Genomic DNA, 14089 nt, shown 5'->3' with positions numbered 1-14089 from the left:
TTCACACTCTATTAGTAGTGCATCCTACAACTGATGGCACCTTGGGCCTCATAAGATGCTGTGTAGCAGTCACTGTAGACAAATACAGCCCTCCCCTCGAGGGAGCGCCACCGCCCACCGGGAACCACAGCTCGAAACCCGCCAGCTTTGACAGAAACACCTGCTTCCTCCCTGGCTCAAAGGGAAAGCACAGCATAGCAGGGGCCCAGACGTGGTTGGTGCCCTCCTGTCCTCCCAGACTTGGACCCAGACCAAAACGTGGGCAAGTCGCAATCTCTCCAGACTTCATGTTCTAATCTGTAAAATGAGATCCACAAGCTGGATGATCTCTAAGATCCCAATGGGCTCTAAATTTATGACTGTGTGACTGAACGACCACACACACACACACAAATTTGGGTTGGGGATCAATGGGCTACAGAGAGGAGCTGTGACACCTCTTCTGGGCTTTCAGGAAGTGAGAGATTTTCACTTGACTAGGTTAGGAGAGGTCCTGCCCAGAATCAAAGGTCAGTGGGTCACTCTCTCTCAAGATCACGGACACCTTGACCAAAGAGGAGAGACCAGAAAGGGTACGTGGCCCATCCAAGAGCACACAGCAACTCAGTGGCTAAGGGTGAATTTGGAAACCATCATCACAACTTCATCTCATGTAAGACCTGTGGGGAGGGTCTTCCAGGACCCGGCGAGGCTCAGACCTGAACTTAGCCTGCTTTGGTGTGGGGAGGGTGTCCCAGTGTCAGGAGAAGTGATTGGTGAAGCCACAGAAAGAGGGAGAGGCGAAAGCATGTGTCCTGGGTTGGGGCAGAGGCTTGACCATGCCAGACCCTCTGGGGCTTCACCTCTTTCAGGTTGCTGAGTCTGAGGTGGGTTCCACAGCCCCTTCACCAGACAGGGTTTGGGACCACCCCCCCCCCCCCACACACACACACACACCTTGCCCTCTGAATGTCTTCCTAGAGCATTTGGAATGCCTGAGGCTGGGGAGAGGAGGCTGCGGGCTGAGTGCCAGTGTGCCAGGTAGGAGGTCTTCGTTGGAAAAGGAGAGCGGGGTGGGCAGGTCCAGGGAGCTTGGCCTGGAGTCATCAGAAATCTACCGGTGCTGGAATCAGAGTGGGCAGGTGGGGTGGGGAGTACGAAGTCCATGATCCCCACCCCAGACTCCAGTCCATTTGGATTCCTCTCAGCCTCTTGTGGGAGGTAGGGGTGGAGCGGGGAGTCATCCTCATTCAAGAGAGAGTGAGCATCCACCCCGCTGGCAGGCACCGTTCTAGGCCCTGGAAATGCATCAGAGAACGAACCCCCCAAGAATCCCTGCTCTTGTGGAGCTTCATTTCTGTTTGGGTCATTTTCTTCTTTCTTCCTTCCCCTCCTCCTCCTCTTCCTCCTCCTCCTCAACAGCAGGATTCACAAATCGTGATATACATTTGTATGATGCATTCTCTATTGCAAAATACTTTCCCATTCTTTATCTTACTCCATCCTCAAGACAACTCTATGGGGTAGGCATCATTACACCCATTGTCCAGACAAGGAAACTGAGGCTCGGAGTATGACTTGGCAGTGTAGGGTGTGGTGGAAAGCTCTCCAGATCAAGTTCCAGTCCCAGCTCAGCCACTAACTTGCTGGACCACCTTGGATAAGTCACTCGCCTTCCCTGGGCCTCAAAGTCCCTCCATGATACAACTCAACGGGCTCCATTCTACAGTCTCCAATCCCTCCCAGATTTCCATTCCTGGGATTGTGACAGGCCCAGGGACCTGCTGGACAGGAGGTGGAGCAGGGTCCAGAAGCCAGTCCTCCTGACCCCACTCTAAGCCCGACCCTGCCTTTGGGTCCCTGGGAAAGGGAGCAAGGCTGGAGGGATTAGGGAAGAGCAAAGAGTGGGACCTAGGGACTCCTAGACCTATAAGTCTCCTAGACGCCAGGCCAGAGCAGCATTGATGGCAGAAGGTGGCACTGCCCAATACTGGGCTGAGCGGCCACCGAGGCCAGAGAGTCACTTGTTGAGCATTGCAGCTGCCCTGAGCCTGCACAGCTCACTGCCCCACAGAAATGTCCTCCCCCTGCAGCCTGTGTGACTCTGAGCTCCGGGGGGTACCTAGAGCCTATCACAGCTTCTGGGACCCTGACGTGAGTTTGGGCCCCAGACCTCCTCTCCTCCTCAGAGTATAAATAATAATTTGTATAAATACTACAGACTATAAATAATACTCTCAATAATAGCTGATATTAACTGACAACTTACTGTGGGCCACATGCTGCTGAGCACTTTACATACATTTTTAAATTTCATCCAAACCCCTAATTCCATGAGGTAGGTTTATTATCCCCTTTTTACAGACAGACAAGAAAGAGTAAGTCACAGATTGGACCAGGGTGATGCCAGAATGGAAACCCTCAGCTTCCTCAATTGACCCCAGGTTGACTCCATCAGCCAACGTCAGGGTCCCAATGTCATTGAAACCACCCCCTGCCTCCAGGCTATGGGAGCTGCTATTTGGCTGGGGCTCCAGGGAGAAGGTGAAGCTTATGGGTGACTGACTACAAGAAAGCAAGCACAGAAGAGACACCAAACCTTTATGCCTTGGAAGGTTTGTCACAAGCCAACCAGTTGTTTTCCATCCCCTTCAAGAAGGAATAATCAGGGTCAGACAGCAGGAAGGTCTTCCCAATCACTAGAAGGGGTAGTGTTGACATCCTCTCTCATGGTCAGTTTTAGGTTAGGTGTTCCCCCACCTTGGCCAACAGATTGAGTTGGGGGTGGCGTGCGGGGTGGGGGTGGGTGCTGTTGGCCAATCCCCTACAGAAGTTCCCATTCACAGAACTGGTGGGGGTGGGGGAGGCCCTGGGGCAGCAGCCCTGGGGTAACCGAGGGAACAAACACGGAAAACCAGGGGACGTCAGTCCTTATCTGGAGCTCATTAATGGGGAACATTAGTCAGCTGTGAAGGCCAAGATGGGGTGATAGGCATGCAGGTGAGCAGGGGTGAGGAGTGGGGGCAGGAGGCAGCCAGAGGGGAGAAGAGGTTTGACCCACACTCCACTTCCGCCCCACGTGTCCAAATCCAGGATGGAAGGACCCTATAAATGCCCATGGCCCAGCCTCCCCAGAGATCCTGAGAGAGAGAGAAAGAGAGAGAGAGGGGGAGACGGCCACAAGCTTCCTGCCCCTGAGACTGCTGGGCCAGCCCACGGAAGGGTCCACAGCATGTGGGAGCTCCGGTCCATAGCCTTCTCCAGGGCCGTGCTTGCAGAGTTCCTGGCCACACTCCTCTTCGTCTTCTTTGGCCTTGGCTCAGCCCTCAACTGGCCACAGGCCATGCCCTCTGTCCTGCAGATTGCCATGGCCTTCGGCCTGGCTATCGGCACCCTGGTACAGGCTCTGGGCCATGTCAGTGGGGCCCACATCAACCCCGCCGTGACTGTGGCCTGTCTGGTGGGCTGTCACGTCTCCTTTCTCCGAGCTGCCTTCTATGTGGCTGCCCAGCTGCTGGGGGCCGTGGCAGGGGCTGCTCTACTCCACGAGATCACACCACCCGACATCCGAGGGGACCTGGCTGTCAACGCAGTGAGTAGCCAGAACTTGGTCCCTTCCACAAGGGGCAGGTCCTGGGGAGTCCTTTGTAAAGGATGAGATGGGAGGGGGCAGATCTGGGTAAGGGTTTGGATGGGGAGAGAGAAGCAGAGAGAGGGAAGGAAGGGGGGAGAGAGAGAGGCTGGAGCCAGGAACACAGCTGCCATAGGAGAAGCAGGATGGAAGGAGCAATGTCAGAGCGGAGGCAGGATACACTCGGGGCTGCTGGTCCCTTCTGCTCTGAGCCTGTGGAGGAAGAGCAGTGTCAAGGTTTCCGTCAGACTTCACACCTGCAATACAGTGAGCACTGGGCCAGAACTCAGCAGAGGACAGAGTCCCAAAGCACACATGCTGTCTGGGCTGGGAGGAAGCTCAGAGTGCTAGTCACAGGGTCTTCTTCAGGGAAGAAGGACCCAACATTTCTTCAGCATCTACTGTGTGCGGGCTTCATGGCAGGTGCTCCTCCCGAGCCACACATTGACACCTTACAAGGTATGGATGCGTATATCCTTTTCTAAAGAATATGGAACTTGAGGCTCAGAGAGGGGAAGTGACAAGCTGAAAGTTATAGTTTGTCAATGCTAGAGAAAGCACCAGAACCCAGGGGAAAGCTGAAGGGGCAAGGTCTCTCCAGACCCTGGAGAAGGTCCCGGAGCCCATGAGTTCACAACTGATTGCAGGAACAGTGGCTACTCGGCACCTTGGGCACTTGGGGGGCTGAGGCTGATGGTCCTCTCCCCCCCTCCTGGGTCTGTGCAAGGACTGGGCACCTGAGGGTATGGGCGGGGAGGGATGGTCTGTGTCCCCTCGACACAACTCTCACTCCACCCCCCATCCCAAGCCAGGACAGCAAGTGCCTCTGTCACGCCTTGGTCTCCTGCATCTCCTGGTCTGCTCTCTCCCTGAACCATTGGATGAGAGCTCTGATGTCTCTGTGGCCATCTCCTGTTCCTCCTGAAGGCCATCTCACAGGTGGCCTTCCTCATGCAACGGGCAGAGGAAGGCCATCTCACAGGTGGCCTTCCTCATGCAACGGGCAGAGGTGTCCCAACTGGGGAACTTCTCTCTTCTTCAAAGTGGAAAATACAATGAGGCTTGGGGCTCAGGGCCAGGAAAAGGCTAGAGTGGCCATAGTGGTGAACAGACTGAGGAGCGTGACCATTTCCATGAAGAATGAAATTAGTCCAGTTTGCAGCGAGAAGAGGTCCAGTTAGACTGGAAGAGGAACTGCCTGAGAGCATGGCCAAGAAAGTCTCAGAATGTGTGGCTGGAATCTCCTCTGTAGCAGGGTAATGGGAGTGCTAACATGCCATGGGGGCACTCAGTCCTGCTCCTCTGTCATTTCACAGTTGACTGGGGCCCTCAGAAGGGAAGGGTTTGGGAAGTCTCCCCCAAGTTACTGCTCAGCACTTACCATCTTGAGAAACTGGGGAGAACCCTGTCTAGCTGGAAGTGGGCAGCAACGGGGCTAACTAACCCTGAGGCTAGAGACAGCTAGAGGATCCCTCAGGCTGTCCCAGGTGTCCTCTGAAGTCACCGGAAAGGCTAGCCTGGCCACCAGCAAGTTACCATTGATGAGCACCTGCTCTGTGCCAGACCAGATACCATCTCACTCTGGGCACGACTATAAAGCGAATTGTGTGATCCCTCCACCCTTAGTGGTAAATTGAGGCTCAGCATTCAATGGACTCCAATCACTGAACCAGTAAGTGTGAGCACCTGGAGATGGACGCAGGGCTGTCTGATGCCAAACCCCCATCTGCACTGGCTCCCTTAGAGCAGCCATTGACCAGCAGGAGTGGGGCTGGGGTTCTGCCCTTCTCATTCCAGTGCTCACACAGTCCTTTATAATCCATTTTGTTACCCCCATTTTACAGAAGGACAAACTGAGGCTGAAGTAAATAGGGTCCCACAACAAGTCAGAGGCCTCCGAAGTGTCTACCTTCAAAGCTCTTTTCACGGCCCCCTACTAGAGGCTCTGACATTGGACCACAGCAGGATGGATTGAGGTTAGATCCTAGAGAGACCCAAGAGTGCCAGCTCGATGGTTAGGACACAGGGTGCAGGTTCAGGGCCTGGAGAAGAAGCGTGGGAGGTGAGAGCTGTCACAGCTCCGTCTGGTGCGGTGCCCAGCCCCGAAGGGCAGGGCGTAGGGCACAGGATGACGAAACCCAGGGAGAAATCCAGTGCTGGGCGCGGCTCTGTTATGAAATCACCTCTCTGCTCAGCCCCAGGTTCTCTTGTTACCCAAGGCAGGGTCTGCTGGGACCATGGGCACCCCACGTGGGTGTGGAGGCATTGCAGTACCAGGCTCCAGGACCCTCACCACAACCTCCATAGGATGTGCAGGGAGCAAATCCACAGGGCAAAACTGAGGGCTGAAACACAGTGGGGGACAGGCAAGGTCAAGGGGAACGGGCAAAGGTTAGAGGAAAGAGGGATGCTGGATTTGTGGGGGGAGAGGCACACTAGGACCACCCTCAGACTCAAGTCCCTAGATCCTCTCCCTGGAAGCCCTTTGACCACAGGAAGAAAGACCACAGGCCACTCATTATCCCAGCATCTTATGGCCCAAAGAGAGAGGAAGGCCTTCCTGTTACCTGGCCTAAAACTTCTTGCTGCAATCAAAACTTCTTCCCTTCTTGTTCTTCAGGAAACAGAAATTCTGGATCTCAGCAGCCTTTTCCTCTCACACTGTAGGCACACAACCCCAGCCCCCAAATCAAATGGGCTATGGAGTCAGTTTTCCTACCTCTGGACTAGGGACCACAAGAAGCTGTCAGTAGTTTGGGCAAAGGCAGCTGGTGAGCCCAGGTGTTCTGGCTCCCAGCCCTGAAGCCTCTCTGGAGCCTTGACTGCAGGTGGGCAGAGAGACGGAGTCCACGTGGGAGCATGCTCAGTGTTCCCCCACCGATCCCCTCTCTGTCCCCAGCTCAGCAACAGCACAACAGCTGGCCAGGCCGTGACTGTGGAGCTTTTCCTGACCCTGCAGCTGGTGCTCTGCATCTTCGCCTCCACCGATGAGCGCCGTGGAGACAACCTGGGCACCCCTGCCCTCTCCATCGGCTTCTCTGTGGTCGTGGGCCACCTCCTCGGGGTAGGTCATGGCCACTGATTCCAGCCTGCCTGGAGGGACCAAAGAAACAGGCACACAGACCACTCTAGAGACAGATACACAAAACCCCCAAAAGTGGCAGACACAAAGACCCCCAGAGGGACTGCTACACAGAACTCCCAAGAGGGACAGATATGGACATAGTCCCAAGGGTTTGACTCCCAGATAACACTCCAGCCTCAAAGGAATACAGAGCCCTGTAAATATAACATGAACTCAATGGTCCATCGCCTGGAGTCCCTTTAGGTTGTGGCCAACCTGGAGAGGGGCACAAAGTCTCCTGCCCTGTCCTCACCTCTCTCCCCTCCCTGACCCCTCATCCCATTGCAGATCCCCTACACTGGCTGCTCCATGAATCCTGCCCGCTCCCTGGCTCCAGCTGTCATCACCGGCAAGTTTGATGACCACTGGGTAATGGCTGAAACCTCCCCGCCTTCCCCTCCCCCAGAAACCCATCCTGGCATGTGCTGGAACAGAGCTAGGAACGGGCACAGCAAGCCCCCTACACTCCTCCTCCTGGGGCCCTGGGGAGCCTTGGGTTCCACCCTTCAGTTCTGATGCCTGAAGACTCAGTTTCCGCATTTATAAATGAGGATCATAGCAGTCCTTGCCTCGTTGGCTTTTTGGCAGGGAAGCTACTGGCATAAAACAGATAACACAGAGCCTTAGAACTGGATAAACGGTGGTGTCTATATGAGCTAACACATTTTTATGATTTAGCACTTATCTAGTGTTTTGTATGTGCCAGGCCTTATTCTAAGCACTTTGCAAATATTAATTCCTATAGTTTTCACAACAACCCTAGGAGGTAGGTATTATTATAATGAAGGGAAATTGAGGCACAGGCAGGATAAGTGACTTGTCTAAGTTCACCTGGGCGGGCAGCTTCGGAATTTGCAACCTTAGCCCTCAAACTAACCTGTCTTCCCCAACACTCCTGTCATCACTAATTATGCAAAGACGCATTTGATTACATTGATCGCGTGAGACCCCCTTCCAACACCAAGTGGGGAGAGGAGCACGTCCCCGGGCCCAGAGGGGCGTGGTCGAGTCGGGGCTCAGCCCCTCTCCGCTCGGCCCGCAGGTCTTCTGGATCGGACCCCTGGTGGGTGCCATCCTGGGCTCGCTGATCTACAACTACCTGCTGTTCCCGCCCGCCAAGACCCTGCAGGAGCGCCTGACCGTGCTCAAGGGGCTGGAGCCAGACGCCGACTGGGAGGAGCGCGAGGTGCGGCGGCGGCAGTCAGTGGAGCTGCACTCGCCGCAGAGCCCGCCGCGGAGCTGCAAGGCCTGAGCGCCCGGCCCCGAGGCCCCGGGCTCCGGGGCGCCGCCACCCCCGCCCCGAGGCGGAGGGGTCGTCCCCGCCCCGACTCTCCCCAGGTCCGAAGCTGGCCCCCAGTGCAGAGTAGCTGTTGCCAGGACGTGCGCGGCCACAGCCAGGGCGGCGGGGGAGGCGGTGAGCCTGGCAGATTCCCTGTCCTGAGGCTGCACGTGGCACGTGGTCGCCCTCTGGCCCCTTGCAGGGAGCTGGGGACTTGGGGACCGAGCCGGGGAGGGAGGGCGAGTGAGCAGGCAGAGGAAGGTTCTGGAGAGCCTGCTCGCGGTACTAGGTGGGGTAGGGGGGAAGAGTACGGAACCCGCCTTGGGGGTCGGTCTGGGAATGGCCCAAGAGTTTTGCTCGTGTGCAAGCCTGGTCTGTGTTCATCCCCGAGTGCCTCTGTCCTCATGTGCAGGGTTGTGCATGGTCCTGAGTGTGCACAGGTGTGCCTGTGGTGGTGCCAGTGTGCCCTGGGGGGCGACCTCTCACTCCCGCCCGTGACCCCTTCCTTCTCCACCTGCAATAAATCCACTTCCTCTGCAATGGATGAGTCCTTGCCACCAGTCATCCCCAGGAGCAGGGAAGGGGGGATCCTGGAGGCTGCTTTGAGAAGGTACTTCCATCCTCTACCCTGCCTCTCCTCAAAAGTCCACCTACACCCCAACGCTGGGCCCTAAGACTTGCCAGGACCCGTTGCTAGAGGCAGGGAGGCATCAACCAGAGACAGGCCCCCGGAGAAGTGGCCTCTGGAAAAAAGGAAAGTTGGATGAACAAGGACCTCCTTTCTGCCCTAAAGGAGGACCTCTCCAAAACAGGAAGCAGGTGTGTGTGTGTGTGTGTGTGTGCACGCATGCCAAACATGTGCATGCAACCCCCATGGGGGGGGGGGGGTGTTTCCAACCTAGAGATTAGCTTCCCACTGTAACAGAGAAAACAAAAACCTTTTGTGGGCCTCTGGCCCTTGTCTCAGGAGAGGGGGAGATTTGCAACTAGACACTCCTGAAAGGAGACACTCAGTTTCGCAAGTGAGCCCTCTCACCCAGCAAACACCTACAGCTGGCTGGGCAAGGCGGTCAGGCAGGCACCCACAGGCAGCAGGCAACACCCCTCCATCACCCATGCCACCTCCGGCCCCCAACCCCAGGCAGCAGCTCTTCCTCCCCAGGAATCTCTCCTCCCCTCCTTCCCTCTATTCCTGCTTCCACCACAGGACAGTTATTATGGAGAGAGTAGCCTAGCGCTGGGACGAGAGAAGAGAAACAACTTGTCGAGGCAGAGGCAGGTCTGTGTCTAGAACCCGGGCTCCTAAATTTCCAGGCCAGTGCAGTGGTTCTCAAATGAGATTAACTGGGATTAAGTGAGATGGTGCATGTCAAGATGCTGTGTGAACTGTAATTCCTCATACCATTACCATGCATTATTGGAATCATTACATTATTTCTGCTTCCTAGGGGGAGAACACAGAAGGGACATGACACTGGGCCTCCTTTACCTCCTTTAGTTGGTTGTCAAAGCAGAGGAGAGCCCTGGGGCCCCAAGGTGCAGGCAGAAGGAGATGTGCTTAGGGATGGCCCCTTCTTGATCCAGCCCCTTAACTTTTCCTGACTGCAAGTGCACAATGGGTCTTCTCCACCTTCCTTCCTCCCACCACCCAGACCATCCATTCTCTACCCACTTCTCCAGCTGCTGCATAGCTAACCTAAGAATCATACCTTGAGCTCCCTTCTCCAGGATCTCTGTTGCCTCCATGCTTTCAAGGTTTTATCTGGGTCTGTCCCACACTGCACCAAGCACCCACTGTGCACCAGAGTCTCCAGCCCCTTCCTCCCCTCCACTCCCGTCGGAGATGGACTGTTTATGAGGAACGTCTCTGTAATTGTCTCTTTCTCTACGTCTTTTCTGTCTTCCTTAACCAAAACTCCCTTTAGGGTCAGAAAAAGTTTCCCTGGGCCATAGGTGCTATGGCCGTGATTCTCTCAAACCCCCAAAGACCTGGCCTCCCTACTGGGGGAGGGGTTGAGTCAGAGACCAAAGTGACCTGGGGGGCTGTTCTCCTGGTAGCTGAGTATCCTTTCCCTGGAAGTTCAGAGGCAGCGAGACACTGAGCTGCGAGCCAAGCCGGGTTGTCTCAGGCCCCTCATCCCCACTCCATCTCACCCCAACAGATCCCTCTAGAAGTTGCCAAGAATTTCTCTCTCTGTCTGTTCCACTTCCTGCATTCCATCTCCCTCAAAACTAAATGTGAGATCCTGCCACTTCCAGCCCCATTTGCCCAGATTGGGGTCACTGAAGTCAGAGGTCAAAGCAAGATTCAAAGTGATGGGGGTGGAGAGGAACTGACACCTATTAAGCATCTCTTGTCCCCCAGCCTCTGTGCTGGATGCTTGACAAGTGCTAGCTCATTTAATCCTCCTAAAACTTCAGACAGGTTAGGGAAGGACAGTGGCCCCAGTCATGCTCGGCATAATGATGTTTCCGTCAACAATGAATTTCAGTCAACAGTGGACCCCATATACAACGGTGGTCCCATAAGATTCGTACCACATAGCCTAGGTGTGTAGTAGGCTATACCGTCTAGTTTTTTACACTCTATGATGTTCACACAAGGACAAAATTGCCTAACGACGCGTCATTAAGTGACACGTGACTCTTTAAGAAATGTGGCAGGTAACTTGAGACAAGAGGTTTGACAGCATAGGCGATTCTGACCCTCCTATCTGGGCAACTAAGTGGTCATTCTGGATAATTCCAAGCCAGGACCACCGTGGACTCAGAGCAGAGCTGCTCTTACCAAAGGCTCAATCAGGACCCACTGTGCCCAGCCCTGTACTGTACTGTGATTATCTCCCAACCCTGTAGGATAGGCAAAGCAAATACTATTCTCCCCATTTCATAGATTAAGAAACTGAGGCTAAGAGACTCATCTAAAGTCACACCGCAGTATGTAGTGGAACCAAGACTTGAACTCAGGCCTTCTTATTCAAAATCCCATGATCTTTCCACTAAAAAGTCAGAGGAGACCAGGTCTGTGCTGAGGCAAGTCCTAGGCCCCTGCCAGAAGCCAGAACACACAATGGGGCCTGTCCAGCCCAGCCTGCTGTCTTGTGGACACAGGGCCTGGGGGAGGGCCACGGCAGGGTAGGGAAAAAAATGACAAAACATTTGGCTGGTTTCTGCCTTTGCAGAGAGCACTCAGTCTGGAGGAGGGTGGAGGTCAGACACACCCCAAACCAGACAGAGGCAGGGCACATGGAGGAAGGTGGAGAGGCCTCTAGCTCCCCAAGCTGGGGACAAAGAAGCCTCTGAGCCAAAAGGAGGAGGTGGATGACCACTGAGTCCCAGCAGCATCCATTCCCACATTTCCACTTTGTGCCGGATGACTGTGTACCTACTAATGTTGCTTTGATGTTGTTCTGTATCTCTCAGCGGTGATTCTGTATATGTGCAATGCTTCCCAGCCAGGCTGTAAGCCCTTCGGGGCAGGGCTCCTTCCAGTTCTTGGATGGCATTCTCCTAGCTATCCTCCCTCATTTGTCTTGTCTAGCACAGTGCTCTGCATATAGTAAGCACTCAATAAATGCTCATTTGCCAATAAGTGCTGTTTCTTCCACCACTTAGAAATGGTCAATACAGCCCAAGGTGCCAGGAGACAGACTTGGGTGGCTGGCATGTCATAAGCTCCCCAGAGTTGCTGTTAGGAATGGTGTAGAGGGGATTTCAACACTGAATAAGAAGCTCAACCAAGGTGGCCTGTGATGGCAAATTCCCACTGCCAACCCGGCCAGAATGGGCATCCTGGGCTTTGTGACCCAGGTGGCACCATGGAAAGAGAGGGCACCAAGATATGAGCAGGCTGTGTGGCCTCCAAAGAGAGCAAAGAACGGTCCCTTTTGGTCTGCTTGTCCTGGCTGTAGCGCCATGTTGGGAAGTCAGGGCAGGGACCTCCAGGGTGTGGGACAACACCGAACACTCCACATGTCCAAAATTGACCTCCTGCCCTTCTGCCCACACCTGCTCCTCCCACAGCCCTCTCATCTCAACTGATAGCAACTCCATCTTTCCAGCTGCTCAGGCCAAAGAGTTCGAGTCATCCTTGACTCCTCGTTCTCACATGCCAGGAGAGCTTCATCAGGGGATCCTGTCAGGTCTGCCTTCACAAGGGATCCAGAATCCCATTGCCATCCCCTTCAGCACCACCCCGCCTCAGGTCCAGGCCACCAGCATCTCTCCCTGGAGAGGCGCCTACTGGTCTCCCTGCTTCTACTCCTGCCCTTCCAGTCTCTTCTCAACACAGCAGCCGAGGGGTCATGCTAAAAACTTTGTTGGACCACGCTAGTCCTCCCCTCGATGGCTTCCTCGTTCTGTCCAGGGAATCCTGCAGGCCTTTCAGTGGTGCACAAGCTCTGCCCACTTCCACCACCTCTGTTCTAGCTCCCACTCTCTCCCTTGCTCCCCCTGCTCCAGCAACACTGGCTGCTCCCTCTGCCTGGAATGTTCTTCCCCAGATATGCACATGGCTCTTTCCCTCTCCTCTTCCAAGGCCTTGCTCAGATGGCACCTTCTCAATAAGACCCACACTGACACCCCATTTAAAATTTCCAAGAACCCACACTCCTACTCCAGCATGCCCAGTCCCCCTTAATGTAGTCTATTTTTCCATAGCACTTACAGATTCTGTCGTACTATATGATTTACATATGTCTGTTCTTTATTGTCTGTCTCTTTTCACTAGAATATTAGCTCCACAAGGGAGAGGCATTGTCTGCTAGCTCATGACTGTATCCCCAGTGCCTAGAACAGTGCCTGGTACATAGTAAGCGCTTAATAAATCTTTGTGGAATGAATGAATGAGGAGCCCCCGGGGCATCACCTGCTGCCAATTAACCTACCATTTCTGCCCCCGACCCTCAGTTGCTCCCAGGGAATTCCTACATCAGGAGAGGAGGAGAGTCTCTCCCTGACAGACTGTCATGCTCCCTGCCACAAAGGGGGGGGACCCATCTCCCAGCCCAGAGAGGTGCCAGGGAAGCATTCCTCTGGGGCTGGCAGGGCAGGGCAAAAACAACTCCAGGACATAGTAGCTCCAATAGTTTCTTGTGACAACCTGGGGACAGAGTGACCCTGATGGTTAGAGAGAGACGGAAGGGCTTCAAGAACAGGGCTAGGAAACGTAACCAGCTGCCCACTCTGAGCAGTCTTGACAGGTGGGGTCTCCTTCTTCAGCCACACCAGGCCCATTCCTGACAACCTCGTGGGTCACTGTGTGACCCTGGGCAAGGCAGTCACCTCTGAGTCTGGGTTCCTCACAGGTAGCTCAGAATTCAATCACACAGTGGAGCCCAAAGCCCTTCATTAGCTGTAAATGATTGGGCTCAAATCCTGAAGTAGGAGCTTCCCTTGGTGGCCCAACCTCCTGTGAGCACTGCCGAGTCCTGCCCTCTCCAAGACGATGGAGTTTGCGACCTATGATTCATGGAGACAGTGCCTGGGGAGAGAGGATGAGATAGAAGGTGAAAGGGTGCCGGCTGGAGGCAAGTTCCACTGTGAAGGGGCCTGGCCCCCAGAGGCCTCTGGGGTCATGAGGGTCATCGTTCCAGTCTGAGCCAGGCCTGCCCTTAGCCCTGAGCCCCAAGCCCAGATGAAAATCCTGTGTATATATCTGTCATGCTCTGCCAGGGCCAGGGCCCCAGGACCCACGGCCGAAAGGACAGACCTCCTGCCTAAAGAGGAGAGACTTAGGGGAGGAGCTGTTCCAGCGGGAACCTGGGGGCAGAGCAGGAACAACAGCGAGGTTTCTTTGGTCCCTGTTTTCTTTGGCCTCTTAGCTGCCACGGAGCCCAGAGCACGCTCCTCCAGGTCCTTGGCTTTCCTCCGGGCCCCTCCCTTTAGCCATGGCCTGACAGACTGACAGAGGAGCACCTGTTCTCTCCCTCTGCTGCACCCTCTGGCTTAGCTCCAAACAGAGCCCTCAGGGGGCTTTTAAAATTATAGTCGCAAGTGAGGAAACTTTACTGAGCCTTACTCTGCGCCAGGCACTGTGCTAAGTGCCTCCCAAGGACACATCATGCTGGTGGTGGGG

General features: G+C 54.8%; 1 protein-coding gene and 1 long non-coding RNA gene across 2 annotated transcripts in view; one reads left to right on the top strand and one right to left on the bottom strand.

The window, feature by feature from the left end:
* Positions 1-3126: 3126 nt before the first annotated feature.
* On the top strand, positions 3127-8121 carry AQP2 (aquaporin 2). Its single transcript, XM_046654303.1, has 4 exons — positions 3127-3571; positions 6510-6674; positions 7023-7103; positions 7777-8121. Exons 1-4 carry the CDS (start codon positions 3212-3214, stop codon positions 7984-7986), a joined length of 816 nt encoding a protein of 271 aa, XP_046510259.1. The 5' UTR covers positions 3127-3211; the 3' UTR covers positions 7987-8121.
* A 4574-nt stretch (positions 8122-12695) lies between these two features.
* LOC124249313 (uncharacterized) overlaps positions 12696-14089 on the bottom strand; it is a 2892-nt gene continuing 1498 nt past the window's right edge. Inside the window, exon 2 of the long non-coding RNA XR_006891354.1 lies at positions 12696-13495. This is a non-coding gene — a long non-coding RNA (uncharacterized LOC124249313). The remainder of the gene's footprint in view (positions 13496-14089) is intronic.

Source organism: Equus quagga, chromosome 1 (assembly GCF_021613505.1).
Source record: "Equus quagga isolate Etosha38 chromosome 1, UCLA_HA_Equagga_1.0, whole genome shotgun sequence".
Taxonomy (NCBI): Eukaryota; Metazoa; Chordata; class Mammalia; order Perissodactyla; family Equidae; genus Equus; species Equus quagga.
The sequence above is the reverse complement of the archived record's forward strand: the minus strand, read 5'-3'. Positions and strand labels throughout refer to the sequence as shown.

Bases quoted from the DNA above. Each gene is read 5' to 3' on its own strand.
- AQP2 (XM_046654303.1), top strand. From the start codon at position 3,212: ATGTGGGAGCTCCGGTCCATAGCCTTCTCCAGGGCCGTGCTTGCAGAG. The intron at 3,572-6,509 runs GTGAGTAGCCAG...CTCTGTCCCCAG, and splicing joins GGGACCTGGCTGTCAACGCA to CTCAGCAACAGCACAACAGC. The intron at 6,675-7,022 runs GTAGGTCATGGC...ATCCCATTGCAG, and splicing joins TCGTGGGCCACCTCCTCGGG to ATCCCCTACACTGGCTGCTC.